This window comes from Ursus maritimus, unplaced genomic scaffold, assembly GCF_017311325.1.
Source record: "Ursus maritimus isolate PB19 unplaced genomic scaffold, ASM1731132v1 scaffold_9, whole genome shotgun sequence".
NCBI classification, from domain to species: Eukaryota; Metazoa; Chordata; class Mammalia; order Carnivora; family Ursidae; genus Ursus; species Ursus maritimus.
This window is the reverse complement of record NW_024427107.1, coordinates 17257043-17272125: the sequence shown is the minus strand read 5'-3', so window position 1 is coordinate 17272125 and position 15083 is coordinate 17257043. Positions and strand designations below refer to the sequence as shown.

General features: G+C 45.2%; 2 protein-coding genes across 3 annotated transcripts in view; both read right to left on the bottom strand.

Moving 5' to 3' along the window:
- The window catches only part of ADHFE1 (alcohol dehydrogenase iron containing 1), a 33317-nt gene extending 26503 nt beyond the window's left edge, over positions 1-6814 (bottom strand). For both annotated transcript variants that reach the window (XM_008706771.2, XM_040626099.1), the window contains exon 1: positions 6742-6814. In XM_008706771.2, coding sequence (XP_008704993.2) covers positions 6742-6800 — 59 coding nt within the window. In that variant the 5' untranslated portion in view covers positions 6801-6814. The remainder of the gene's footprint in view (positions 1-6741) is intronic.
- A 1503-nt stretch (positions 6815-8317) lies between these two features.
- RRS1 (ribosome biogenesis regulator 1 homolog) lies at positions 8318-9994 on the bottom strand. Its single transcript, XM_040626043.1, has one exon. The coding sequence runs from the start codon at positions 9865-9867 to the stop codon at positions 8770-8772; it is 1098 nt and encodes a 365-aa protein (XP_040481977.1). The 5' UTR covers positions 9868-9994; the 3' UTR covers positions 8318-8769.
- Positions 9995-15083: the final 5089 nt, after the last annotated feature.

The following is a 15083-nucleotide window of genomic DNA, read 5'->3' as shown; positions in this document are numbered from 1 at the left end:
AAAAAAAAGTGAAACTAGAAAACCAAAAGAGAGGAAGCTTTAATGTGACTCACACTGCATTCTAGTCTTGAGATGCTATCAAAGCAGTAGCTATTGGCAAATGCTACATAGGAAAACCCAGAAATCATCATGGACAAAAAGTCCACCCAGAGTCTTTCCAGTGTTGCACAATCATTCTTTCAGGAATTATTCAATTGGTGCTCAATAAATGTCTGCGGAAAGCTGAGATAAGCCCTCTGGGGATACAAGGAAGTTTGGGATGGGGTCTCAGTGCTCTATGAGGTCCCAGGTCTCTTATCAGGTTAGCTTTGACCAGATTGACCCAAGGTTAACTACTCAATGCACCTCCCCTCCCATTACCCCCACCCAGGGAACTTGTATTTTCCAATTGTCTTCAAGGTGTTTAATTTTCTTGAAACAGACTCTGGGCCCGAACCTCTGAGAAGCCCTCACTGGGCCTGCAGGCCTTACTGGTCACCTTGCACCTCCCTGCACCTCCATCCTTTCTCGGCCCAGCCCCGTGGACCCTCCAGCCCCTCCGGCTCCTTCACGTGCTGGTCCCCTCCCCAGTGCCAGCAGCCTTATCCCCCCCTCCCCCACCTCCCCAGTGGCCTGAAGTGCGCTCTTGCCCGTCACCCTCTCCTCCCTAATCCCTCCTCTTCTCAGTTCCCAGTCCACTTCTCTACCTTTGGCTCTGTTTCCCGTCCCAGTCCAGTCGCCTCCCGTTTCCTGCACACAGCCCCTTTCTCCTGTTCCCTATGCGTTTGAGCGTCGCAGAAGGGTTACATGTTTCTATTTCTTGACCTAGTGGGGTCCCAGTAGATACGTGAGTGCATAACCTCCCCATCCCCCCTTCCAATTTGGAGCGAAAACATCTGAGGGGGGAGGTGGAGAAGGAAGGAAAAGTGTTGAATTCAGGGGTGGTCAAGACTTCAAAAACAGATTTAAGTCAAAGCGGACCCGGGAAGCGGGTGTGAGCGCCACCATGAGTCAAGGCTGCCACCTCCTGGACACGGCCGAACATGCCAAGTGTTGAGAGTCCCGGGAGCATCCCACGGGCGTGAACCATTCTCACAGCCTGCCCAGGGAAAACACAGCAGGCAAGGCCAAGGCGTTGTCCTTCACAGGTGGACTTTCTTTGGTGAACTTTCCCCGCTTTACACCATCCAAGGACAAGAAAGTGGAGGCAAGGGGAAGAAAATGTCCAGACTCAAAACTTTCCCATGCCCAGGACTGTGGGAGCACATGCTTTAGTACAGCCCTCCCCCTTCTTTTTATATTTTTAAGGTTCTGAGGCCGCCTTGATTAATCATTTCTACTTCTTGTGGTTTGAATCCCATCCTGTCTTGCCTTCCTGGGGCCTTCATCTGTTCTGTGTTTCCTAGTCTTCCCCCCCTCACTTGATCTTTGTCATTTTATTTAAGAGTTTCATGCTTCAAAGTCTCACCCTCTTGTCCCCTCTGACTTGCTCACCCTCTCTGGGTCTCCCCTCCTGGCCTAGGTCTGCTGGCTCCATTTTCTTGCCTCCCACACATTGCTTGGCTTTCTGAAATCTGGCTGCTGTCTCAACAATTCCCAGCTTTCCTGCTGTATCCCTACTTCTCAGACTCCCCACCCCCTTGCACCTTGCTCTCCTAGCAATGAACACTGGGCCACCCCCTCCTTGGAGGGGTGAAATGCTTTCCTTGGCTTCTAGGACTCCCTACTCACCTGGGCTTCCTCTAATTATTCTTTCTCAAGCTCCTTTTCCACTTTGCTCATTCCTTAAATACTGGGTACTATCCTGGGCTCACCCCTTACCTTTCATAGCAAACCACTCATCAAGTCCCCCCAATATTTTTCTACCCAAATCCACCCACTTCTTGTGGGTCCTCTGCTAATCCCTGGTTTCAGTGTCATCTCTCGTCTGGATAACTAGAGTCCCTAACAGGCTTCTCTTGGCTCCACTTTTGCCACACACTGGTTAGGGGCTAATTTCCAATGATGGCCCCCCCCACTCCCTCCCATGACTCTTTGGATAAAGTTCAGACCTGGCCCTGCCTCACTGGCCCAGCTAATCTCTCTAGCCTGGTCCCTCATCTCCCTCCATCTCTGGAGCTCCTGGAAAATTTGTTCTTTTCCTTGAATGGGCCAAACATTCTCTTCCTTGCCTCCGGAACTTTGTCCTTGTTATTTCCTCTGCGTGGAACATGTTTCTCCCTCTTCTTCCAGGTAATTAGTGTCCTTTCTAGTGTCAGTTCAAATGTCACTTCCCCTGGGCAGTCTTCCCTAAGGCTGGAGGCCTCAGGCACTCTCCCTCTGTGGTCTGTACCATGCCTCCCTCTCCACTAGAACTATTATCACGCTGTATTGTTGGTACCACTCTCGTTTGTGTCTGCCTCTAGATTGTAAATTTCATGGTGGCAAAACTAGATCTACCCTTTATCACAACTTTATCCGCAATGGCTAGCATTGTATAACAGGCACAAACTAACACTGATTGAAAGAATATTGATTGAAGGAATGAGTAAATGAATAAATAAATAAATGTAGATGTTTAATGTTTAAAATCCTCTGAGCTTTTTCTCTCTTTCCTGGTGTGCCAAGACACAGAACCGAGCAGGGGTAGGGAGAACAGACTGTGGGTTCCCCCACCTTATGATAGCCTGAAACCACTGATGGGCTTCTCTACTCCTCCTGAGAAGCTGAAGAAACCACGGGTAGAGCAAAGGTCACATTTACCCAATCTCTGGCTCTGGCCTGATTATTCTGGCCTTCCTCCCAGTATCACTGGGCAGGATAAACTGGCCAAGCTTTCAGGAAAGGTCAGCCCCTCTCCTGTGCACTAAATCTCAACCTCCCCTCATTTACTCAAGGACATCACTGTATCATCTTTCTGTCCTGTATCATCAAAGTTTCCCTCCCAGTAGATCTTATCCACCAGCATAAAATATTGTTTTTCCCTTTTTATATTAACAACAACCTTCTCTTGTCCTTCTTCTCTCTGCTGATGCTGCCCCCACCACTGTTCCTGTCCTTAGCTGACTGTACCTGCTCTCTCGTTTCTCTGCTTTCTCTCTGGGTCCCCTCCCACTGATCTTTGCCCTATGACTCCACTAACAGCTTGCCAGGTCACTAATGCCCTTTACCTTGCTAATATACCACTCAGTTCTCAGTTCAGTCCTCATCTTGCCCAGCCTGTCAGCAGCATCCTCCTATCCACTCCTTTCTCCCTGGAAACACTTTCTTCCCTTGGCTTCCAGGCTGCTCCTGGCCTAGTTTCTTTTCATGCTGTTGACTCTGAATGCTGGAGGGTCCCAGGGTTGGGCCTGTGGATCCTTCTCTTTTTTTCTACTCTCACTCCCTGAGTGACCTCACCTTATTATCTCATGGTCTTGAGTGCCTTCTGTGCTGATGGTTTGCACCTTTATCCTTCTGGTTTATATGTCTTGCTTAAACTCGATTCAGCTGCCTCCTCCAACATCTCCACTTGAATGTTTATTAGGCATTTCAGCTCCTGCCTAAGACTCAGCTCCTGGTCTTCCCTTAAAGCCTCTTCCCCACCCCAGTTAAATGGCAACTTCATCCTTCCAGTTGTTTAGGCCAAACTCATCCTTGGCTGCCCCCCTCTGGCCCCCAACATCTCTGACCTCATCTTCCCCTCACTCACTCTGCTTCAGTCACCATGTTCTAAAACCATGCTTGTATTCTCCATCTCTCAGTACCTTCCCAGAGAGCCACACAGCTCACTCCTTCCTTCCATGGGTCTTTCTGTAAGTTACCTTCTCAGTGAGTGTGGTTGGCTGAGATTCTGAAGATATTCAGGTTCTAATACCTGGAACCTGTGAACATTGTACAGCAAAAGGGACTCTACAGATGTGATTAAATTAAAGATTTTGTGATGGAAAGATTATCCTGGATTATCTGGGTGGGCCCTAAATATAATCAGAGGCATCCTTATACAAGACAGGCAGAAGGAGATTTGACATAAAGAAAGGCAATGTGACCACTGAAGCAAGTGGCTACATTGCTGGCTGTGAAGATGGAGGAAGGAGCTATGGTCTACTGTTGCAAAAAGTGCAGCTCTAGAAGCTGGAAAGAGCAAGATAATGGATTCTCCTCTAGAACCTCTGAAGGGAGTATGGCCCTCTTACACCTTGATTTTGACCCAATAAAACTGATTTTGGACCTCAGAACTGTAAGAGAATAAATGTGTGTTGTTCTAAGCCACCAAGTTCATGGTAATTTGTTACAGCAGCAATAAGAAACTAATACAGTGAGGTCTTCTCTGTCCATCTTCTCTAAAATTGCATCCCCTCCTCCAACGACCCATCCTCCTTTACTTTCTCTTTAATACCTATCAACATGTAATATACCTACACACTTACACACCAGGGATATCAGGTTGTTTTGTTTCTTGCTGTACCCCATGAATGAGAACACTGCAAATCTGCAGTGATTGTGCAGTTCTTCCCTCCTGGGCTTTCTCCTACTTCTCTGACCATGTTCCTGTCCTTTAATACTGGCTCCTTTCCCTCCATTCAAAGTGCAAATCATTTGCAAATCCAAGTCCCTAAGGAGGCTGGTAGATAATGTAAATGAAAGGTCAGAGCTGCTGGCTGGCTGTGTAGCTGCTGTGCAGAATGAATGGCGGGCTCTATGCCAGGGTCTCTCAGGAAGCTGGGATGCTTGCCCTGTTCAGAGGAGGTGGCCACCACTTCACCTCAGCCCTGGCAGACCTTCCAGGTGAAATGTGGGCCCAATGATGCCATTTCCCAATTTTCCAACATTTTTATCTGAAATCTCCAACTTTTTAAATGCATACCCTATTTAAAAAATAAGCCCCATTTTGCCACTCCTGCTTTAACACATTGCTGCTCCTGGGGACCTCATTCTCAACTCTTCTAGGTTCACAGTTTGCTAAGGCCTTTGCTTCCACACCCACAGTTTCAGCTGTCCTCTATACACGTGGGTGAGTTCCAACTCACTCCTGAGCTCCAGAACAATATAGTCTATTACCTGCTGAAGGTCTTCTTCACCTGGATGTACCTGAGGTGTGTCCAATTTGAAGTTCCTCAGGTAAGTTATCATCTTCCTCTTAAAGCTAATGCTCTTAGAGTCCCCATCTTGGTAAATGGCCCCAATGTTTACCTGATACCCCAGCCAGAAACTTCAACTTCTCCTTCTGTTTCACCGATCAGATACACAATCCTGATTTTAATGGACTCCTCAGTATTTCTCACATCTACCCCTTGTACCAGCAGCCTCCCCTTGGTACCTGAAGCCATCACCTTTTAGCACCTTTACTTTTGGTCTTTCTTCTCCACTGTATACTGCCACCAGAAAGCTGATGCCATGTCCTTTGTCATACAACCATTCCAAAAACATGTTCTACATGACACTGGTTCCAAGAGATATGAATAGTGTTGCTTTATAAAAATTTTATGAGAACACAGATTAGAACAAAGAGTTTAAATACAGCTAACCTTTTTTTTTTCAACCTGTTGACTTCTTAGAGCAACCCTGTTGACTGCTCACAGTAGTGAGCAGTTTCCCATTTATTTAGCCATGGGGCATTCAAAGTATTAGTGTTTCACAGTGAGAACTATTGCTTCCATAACTTTCCATTATCTACAGGACATAATTCAAATTCTTTAGCATAGGACTGAGAACAAGGGCCGTGAAGCTAGACTATCTGGGTTCAAATTATGGTTGTGCCATCTGCTTAGCTGTGTGACACTGGACAGATTCCTTTTCTTCGTGCTTTTTTAAAAAATCTGTAACATGAGGATAATACAGTATGGCATAGGGTTGTTGTAAGGATTACAGTTACAATTAATAGTATATGTAAAGCATGTAGGACAGTGCCTGGCACATAGTAAGTGCCTAATAAGTGCTATATTCTTATTCAGGGTCTATCTTCTCCATCCTCACTTTCTTCTATGAAGGTAGATCCAGATTTTAGCCACTTTTAGATCCTGGAACTACATCTCTTGCCAGTAGTGCTGTTCTTCCCAGTTACCTGAAATTCCTCTCTAGTCACCCTTCTTTCCCCTTATTTCTACCTGTTAGCTCAAAATTTTACATGTTTTCCCAGGCTGACTTGTGCATTTGTACATTGCACAAATATTTATCAGGTGGCTACTATATACCTCGCATTTCTGGACGGGGAGTCAGGCATGTCATACCCTGACTCCCTGTACACGCCAGGGCGTGAAGCTCCCGGTGATTTCTCACATCCATCTTTCTCTTCTGCACTCCCTGTCCTCTCTGTTCCTCACAGGCCCGTTCACAAACCCTGTCCCCTCACCAATTACCCGCTAGAGTTTAAACTGCTCCAGAGTCTTTCACCTTTGTATCCCCAGCACCTAGAATAGTTTTTGGAACGTAACTTACACCCAATACAAATGCGTTGATTGGATACATGAATTTGTTTTGGTCGCTGTGCCACGCCCTCCAATGTCTGCCTTGATATGGACCAGGCACTGTCCTCTCTGGGCCTGTTTCCTTAACGTAGAACAAGCAGGGTGCAACCTGCCTCGCTGCTCTGTGCGTGGTTGCATGGCACCCCGCTACAATGCGGTCCGACCTGGCGCACGGCTCTGACGTGCAGAGGGCACGCGCAATGGTATCCCCTTCCTCGAGTTCTTGTAAGTAACGTACGCTAAGACCGCGGGGGGCCCGGCGGGTCGCACCCAGAGGGGCTGCGTGGGCACGGCGGCATCCTCTGGTCCCCTGCCCGCCCGCCGGCCCTGCACTCACGCTGCTCGCTGCAGTTGCCTCAGCAAGTGCGCGACCCGGGCGCGCGTGGCTGCAGCCATGGCCGTGCAGTCTTCCTTCCAGTAGCCCCTCCTCCCCCCGCCCCCTCCGCCGGCCAATCCCGGCCACCGCCCTCCTGCTCCCGCCCACTGGGCCGAGACTGCCCACCCCCTATGCTCAATCTCCTGCCCCAGCGTTAGCCCTCTTGATCAGTATGATTTTCCCACGGGTAGAAATCTAAAGCGCAGTCTCACCATCCACCTCTGAAATTGCCCCAAAGGTAACTGCTTTGTAGGATCGTGGGTACTTAAGTCTCTCTACTTAAAACCCTTTATTTCACATATTGGGGATATGGGGAAAGGGAGGTAAACAGGGGCATTCTTTTTCCACTGATTCCTTTAAAATTCTACTTTGCCTTCCTATTTTCCAAATAAATTAAGACATTGCATTTAAACCGTTTTAATAGTAAATAAGGACCTTGCAAAAAGCCCGAGGTTTTTTCTTTTTTTTTTTACAGTGCCAGTGCTGTGTCCAACTGCTAAATCAAGTCTAAAAACAAAAAAACAGAAAAATCCCAAAACAAAACAGTAACAAAACACCCTGGACATTTGAGAACTAAAAAGGTGTTAAGTGCTCTATAACAGCTTTTGATGAAGTTAAGGTACCATTAAGAAACCATTTAAATGGTTTCATGAGTAGTTAAAAACCTTACATGATTACACTATAGGCCAAGTGCTCCACTTCCCAGTGGGAGAGTTGATCAATGATGGCAAAGTTCGACTTTAACTTAATCAGAAAGTATCCTAAGACAATGACAATTGAACACCTGTGTTTTTAGTAATATATCATGAAATTAGAATTAATCTTTTCTTCCACAGTGATTTCTAAAGATAACTTAAAAAATGAGGAAACACTGAAAAAAGACAAAATGAACTCCCAACTTTAATTTCCTATCAACTGTCAGATCAAAAACCAGAGTAGAGTGGCTCATGGGGCTGTAACAGCAGCAAAAAGGCTCCTCTGGATTCTAGTCTACTATGAATCCTCTTCAGGAAATAATTCATTTTTATAAAGACAAGTTACTGAGATCAATTAGGGAAAGAGACCCATAAAAGCTATGAACATTTGACCTCCTAATCGAACCAGTTAAGGTCAGTTTGACGAAAGAGTCAAAGATAAGTGTTCCAGTAAAGGTTTGGTGGGTTTCTCTCTTCTCAAAACAGACCCTACCTGAAGTTTAAAAAAAACTGGGGACATAAATGTTGAGAAAGTTTTAAGTATTTCCTGGATTAATGAGGATTATTACCATTATTTAGTGAAGCCCAATTTACAATTTACAGCAAATCAGCGTTTTCACAGTATTAAAAAGCATAGAATCTTTTTTCAAAGAGACACCAGTTGTACTGCACTTTCAATATTATATCTGATACTTATTAGAAAAACTCATATTTCTTTTGTTATCACTGAAATCACCATAAATTGCCCGCTTTATGTTTTTTAGAAAGTAAATTAAAATAATCTGAACCAGGTATCCCCTGGCTTTACTTAGAATTTCTACCAATAACCAAAATGTCAAAAGTAACCTAAGATACACACTTTTATTAAATAACCTTTGTAAGAGTTACTTATAAATCCAGTTTTGAAAATGTAATCTTTCCGTTCCCATTTGATACACTCCCTTGTTATAAAAAAGTTGATTTCTCCCTCACAATATATCCAAAGTTAAAAGAAAAAAAGATGTCTGTTTAAAAAACAGAACTCATTCCCAGTTTCCACCAAATTCTTTCCCGGATTCTTATGTCCTCAAATACATCCTTTAATCTCCAGCCAAATTCTGGGTTGTGGGAAAAACATTAATTTGAAGAGTCCAACATTTACATACTATCTTGGGGGGAGGGCAGTCTATCCTTCAAGCTCAATCTCAGTGAAGGCTGCGGCCACCTGCTGCAACATCCCTCCCCACCCCCCTCGTTAACTAAAACTTAACATTTAGTATAGTTCTTGGTTTACAGAAGGGTTCGAGGGTGAAAATTATTTCCTTCTCTTTCCTCCTTGGTGGTGTCCTCCTTTCCTCTTCCCGCCCAAGCGAGGCGGTCCAGAATTCATCTTGCCTCCGAAGGCCCCTTTCCTCTTCCCTCCCTGGCTGGGCGGGGCACCTTTCCTTTTGCCCCCAGGACCCTGTCGGCCCCCCTTTCTCTTGCCCTTCTGGCTCATTTTCCTCCTCTTGGCAGCCTCCTCCTGGTCCTCCTCCCTCATCTGTTTATTGGTGGCTCTAGTCACGTCCAGCTGAGGCTTTTTGCTGTTCATCACCCGCAGCAGCTCCAACTGGCTCTTTTTCTCTGCTGCAAAGTCCCCGAAAAGGGGCTGAAACTTCCTCTTCTTGCCGGAGCCCCGGGGAGCCTTCTCCTTGGGCAAGCGCTCCTGGAAACGCCCCACAGAGGCGGTGGAGACCTTGGCCACCTGCATGGCGCGGCCCAATTCTTCCTTACTCTGGTGTCCCGTAGGGTGCATGCCAGCCGCGCTGGGCAGCTGCATCTTGTGCGCGCGAGCCAGGTTACGCAGCCGGTTCAACTCATTCTTGGCCACCCGTTCCTTCTTAGCCTGGATCCGCTTGGCGAACTGGTCCTCTAAGGGGTCGGCACCACCGGGTACCTCGATCAACCATTCCTTGGTGTCATCGCGGGCGCGCTGGTAGCCCCACCTGCGTCGCCACTGGCCACTCACCTCGTCCCACACCAGATTAGTCTTCTTCTTGGGACGGATGCCCTTGAGGCGCGCGAACTGCTGCCAGCGTGTAAGCGGCCGCGGCTGGGGCACGGGCTTCTCGCGCGGCAGGCGAGTGGTGGGTTCCGGCAGCCGTGCCACCAGCGCCTCCTCCACGCGCTCCGTGGGCAGCTGCCACAGCTGGTTGATGAGCAGCTGAGTGTTGTCCCGCGCCAGGGCCTGCAGCTCAGCCTCCGGCGTGGGTCCCGCGCGCCGCAGCCCCGTCGGGGGGTTCCGGTCTGAGGCCAGCAGGTTACCTAGGTCGAACTCCAGCTCCAGCTCCTTGTGCACCGTAATGCGCTGCAGCTTCTCTGCCTCGTCCCGCTCCGCCTTTGCCAGCAGTTCCTCCACACTCTGGCCCTCCATGGCTCTCCCTGGGCTCACTCGCTCCGGGGAGACAGTTCAAATTACGTTTCTGCCAAGACGGGCTCAAGCCGGGGCAACGCAACCACGTGCGGTTGCCGAGAAGCTCGTTCCGGAAGAGAAAGCTTCGCTTCCGGAGCAGCCGGAACAGACTCACAGTCCCGGCAACCCGAGAAAAAGCCGGCAGAGAGCAGTGTTGGAGAGCAAATGGGATTACCAGCGGCTTTTCGAGAGAGCCGGGAGGTAGGCGGTGCTAGCGCCAGGAACCTAGACTACAAATTCCAGGACCCAATTGGGACTGTGTCTCCCAGGATGCACCGGCGGAAGGGGGTGGTGCAGATTTTGGGCGCCGCGGTTTGAGGGGGTCCCGGAGCGACAGTTAACAATTGCAGTGTAAATCAGTTCACAAGATGTTTCGCTTCTCCGCTTTCTGGGACTACATAAATTTTATTTTTACCAGAGCCTGGACCCGTTCATGGGGTTCCTGGGTGTCGACCGATAAAGACATTTCCCCCAGATGCACATAAAGCTAGTTGTGGAAGATTTGGTTTGCTTTGCGAGCGAACAGGGCTGGCAGTTAGACTGCCCTAAGTGGGCACGGGGATGCGCCCACCCCGGCGAGCTGAGGTCTGGTAGCCCAGAGCCTCTGGATCGAATCCTCTCCTGGCTTGTGGCAAAAGAGCGCTGGGCTCTGCAGTGAAGCTGCCTGAGTTCCAATGCTGACTGCTGTTGGACCTTTGGGTATTTGGGCCTATTTTAAAACCTGTAAGATGAGGTCGGTGGTAATAGTACCTACCTCTTAGGGCTATTATAAGGATAAATGAGTTAATATGCCTCTGAGGGAGCTCGGTGTGGAACATATGAGCACTTAACAAATGTTAGCGAAATACTAATTATTAACCTTTCCAATCGTTCTATAATAGCCCTATAATCTTATACAGTGATTATACACCAGGTTCTTGGGTCAAACTACCTAGAATCACATCTAGGTTTACGGTACCTACTTTGGACAGGTTGTTAGTAACCTAAGTCCAATTCATAAGTTGAAAAAATGGAACATTAGTTCCTGGTATATAGTAAGAACTCAATAAATATAAGTAAGCGATTTACTAATCACCATATTCCACAGAAGGAGGCTCAGAGAAGTAAAACGACTTGTCTAAGGTTATACAACTAAGAAATGCGGGAGCAGGAATTATCTTAACCCTCGCTTTAAGATGACAGGTATATTCTCTGCAATGTCTTTCAGGCCCTTGAGACACAAAATGTGTGGTCTGTAGATCAGCAGCATAGCATCACCTGAGAAGTTAGAATTGTAGAGTCTCTGGCCTCAACCCAGATGTAATGATTCAGAACCTTCACTTTTAATAAGATCTCTGGGTGATGAGTATGTACATCAAGTTTGGGAGGCACACGGCTGATTGTGTGGCTTACAGGTTTGGTTTGGTTTTTTAATGGGAAGTTGGGAGTAGTCAAGAGGGGGTTATGCTGGAAAATTACCCATGGAAATGGATATAATAGCCCTTAGGAAATAGATTCAGTTGAGTTTCAGCTAGGGAGGGCATTAGGCACAGTCCCATCTACTGTACCTGCCCCCTGAGTTTGGTTTCTGGAGCTCACTCTCTTTCCTCAGCTTCCCTTTGTTCATTCACTTATCACACATATAGTGAGCACATTGTGTGTTAGTGTGCTACAATCTTCTTTCTTCCTCTTTTCTAAAAGCATTTTAGGTGGCAGTTATGAATAGAGCTGCTGTAAACAAACAGAAAACATTTTAGGATTTGCAGGGGTTTTTCTGCCCTTGTCTTAACACTCAGCACCAAGTCTTTAATACCACCCATATTGGGGGGTCAAGGCTAGGTCAAAGGCCATATTAGGTACTGCCTTGAACCTAGCTTCGACCCTTAAAAGGTTTTGTGTTTTGCCATAGGGGAGTGTTACAGACATTGATATGGCTGTTCTGGGCTTGGCTTAGCTTCTGATTCATTCATTCATTCATTCATTCATTCATTTCATTCAACAAACGTTTGAATGATTGCCATATTCCAGACATTAGACACAAAGAATATCGAGACTGTGTGGAACAGTAGGGAAGAAGGAAAGGTTAAGAGAAATCTACAATATGGCATGATTGGGCTTTCTATAGGAAGGACATGTTTGTAGGTTTTAGCTCCTCTTTCAATCTTTAGAGTTAGGGAAAAAAAGGAGGAAATGTCAACAGGTGTTAAACGGTAAACAGTGAGTTCTCACTGCTATTTGGTTTGAATCATGTCAGTTCTTAAATGAACTCTAATTGTTTTTTTGTTTATAATGATTTTTTATTATATTATGTTAGTCACCATACAGTACATCCCCGGTTTTCGATGTAAGGCTCGATGATTCATTAGTTGTGTATAACACCCAGTGCACCATGCAATATGTGCCCTCCTTACTACCCATCACCGGCCTATCCCATTCCCCCACCCCCCTCCCCTCTGTAGCCCTCAGTTTGTTTCTCATAGTCCATAGTCTCTCATGTTTCATTCCCCCTTCTGATTACCCCCCCTTTCTTTATCCCTTTCTTCCCCTACTGATCATTCTAGTTCTTATGTTCCATAGATGAGAGAAATCATATGATAGTTGTCTTTCTCTGCTTGACTTATTTCACTTAGCATTATTTCCTCCAGTGCCGTCCATGTTGTAGCAAATGTTGAGAACTCGTTCTTTCTGATTGCTGAAACTCTAATTGTTTTATGCTGGCGGATTGGTTTTTTACAGTCCAAGTCAATTTTAATTTTCTTATTTTTAGTCTCACTGATTTTTAATATCACTTTGCCAATGATAATTCTGGATATATAATAGGTATTCAATACATAGTTGTTAGAACGAATAAATCTACTAAATAGACTTTTCTAAATTCATAAAAGGGTTCATGTTGGCTGTTAGATTCAAGGTGAACAAGATTAGTAAGATTGGGATTTGTGGCTTAAAAAAAATCTTAGGCAAGTAGGTGAGTGGTGGTCTCCATCTTGTGTTTGTATCATCTTTGTTAGGCAACATTTTGCAGCGTCAAGAAAAAGAAAGCCTACGAAAGATGTGCAAATATATATGATTGTATTTTAACAGTATAGCAAATGATTGTACATCTTTTGTTTTTTGTTTTTTTTCCTTTGTCTTTTCTCTTTGTTGGTTTCCCTACCTTCTTTTGTCCTATAATACAGACAGATCCCAAATTTGGTCATCAGACTCTGCTTTTCTCTTTATACCTGCTTTCTATGCCATTTCATCCACTCTCATTGTATCAGCTGCCACTTTTGTGCAGATAATTCTTAGAGGTACATTCTTAATTCCTTCCCTTTGCAGAGCTCCAGACTGAAATCTCCAACCACTTGGTGGGCTCTTCCACAGTACTCTAAAGTCAGTATGTCTAAGACTACATTACATATAATCTTCCTGAAAATTTGTTTCTTCCATTATCCAACCATCCACATTTTTTTTTACCCCAACAAAAGTTTATGGAAGGCCTTTCATGCTCAAGGTACTGTGCTGGACTTTGGGAATACAATGGTTAGTAAAACATTCTCAGTTGATGTTATCATCATTCTAGTCTGGTTACTCAGGCCTGAAACTATGATGTCATCCTTGACTTTTCTCAACTCCAAATCCAATCAGTCTAAAAGTTCTGTTAAATTTGTTCTTGTACTGTATCCTTTTCATTCCTACTACCACTACCTTATCCTTAGACTGGGTCTCTTCCATCAACTTCTCCAGATCCTCTCTCTACTCTGCTATTTGCCCCTGGCTTCCAGCTAGATGTGGTTAGCAGGAGGCAATGACAGAAGATGAGAGGGCATAAAGAGTTTAAGGTGAGAGCATGTATGCCCCTAGCCCTCTGCAGATTGCCATCGGTTGGCTGGTTCCTCTAAAAGGCTGTAGCTTCAATCAGGCAGCTCTTTCCGTCTAGCCACACACACTCTCTTAGCTCCTCTAATTGCTCTCCTGGTTCCTGCAGGCCTAGAGGTTGGTATGGCTCTTGCTGTTGTGTCACTACTCTTTGTGAGTTTCCTTAAATCATGCTCACATCTTCATAATATTTCCTTTGTTGATCTTTCTTAAATTACTCAGCTTGTGACCCTGCCTGATACCCAAGAAGCTATTCTAGGATTGTCCTTACAGTTCTTTCCCTTCCAATCCTCTCTTCAGGTCAGTCCAGAGGATTTGTCTTCTACCAATCTAGCAAAATCACTCTTCTCATAAAGTCCCTTCTCTACCTAACAATTCTTGGTCTTGGATGGTCATGATCTGGCCCCAAATAGCTCTTTACTCCATGGCATGATAGTGCTCCTTCTGCTTGTTTTCTAAATATTTCTTCCCCACTTCTGTGTTTCTATCTTAGCTACCTTTCGAGAGGTAGTGAAGAACATTCCGTAAGAAAAACCAAAATGAGGCACAGGACAATTATAACAATCAACAATTATATTTTTGTAGCACCTATTGAGAAGTATTTCAATAACAAAAGTGAACTTACAGGGAGACTTTTTTTCTCTGCAGTCAGGGGCCAGAAGGTTAAAGGCATGAAAGTAATACCTTTATGTTCCCTCAAAGCATAACTACTTTGTTCAGTAAAACATTTTTGTAAGCATTTTTTTTTCATTTTTTTGATGGTGAATTGACTTAGATTTACTTTCTAAATGTTTCTCAGTTGCCCCTTTTTGGTAGCGGAAATTGTTAGGGATGATTCAATCTTTAATCCTGCTGTGATCATAGTTATTTTGAGTATTTTTGTCTAGGAAGTTCAATGTGCCAGTAATTTGATAAAATAGCAGAAAAGGGCCCTTTAAATGCTTACATTATTTCTACATGATTCATTTTTACTGATTTATAATTTTAATTTGGAAGTACTAGAAGAGAAAATTTAATTTTGAAAATTTCTTAATCATAGATAAAATCGTGTATACATATGCCTCAGTTTTAGTCAGAATCCTATATAAAAATCCATTGTTTTGGGGCGCCTGGGTGGCACAGCGGTTAAGCGTCTGCCTTCGGCTCAGGGCGTGATCCCAGAGTTACGGGATCAAGCCCCATATCAGGCTCCTCCACTAGGAGCCTGCTTCTTCCTCTCCCACTCCCCCTGCTTGTGTTCCCTCTCTCGCTGGCTGTCTCTGTCTCTGTTGAATAAATAAATAAATAAAATCTTAAAAAAAGAAATCCATTGTTTTGTTTTACAAATGAACATAGAA

Coding starts and splice junctions, on each gene's coding strand:
- RRS1 (XM_040626043.1), bottom strand. CDS start 9,867: ATGGAGGGCCAGAGTGTGGAGGAACTGCTGGCAAAGGCGGAGCGGGAC.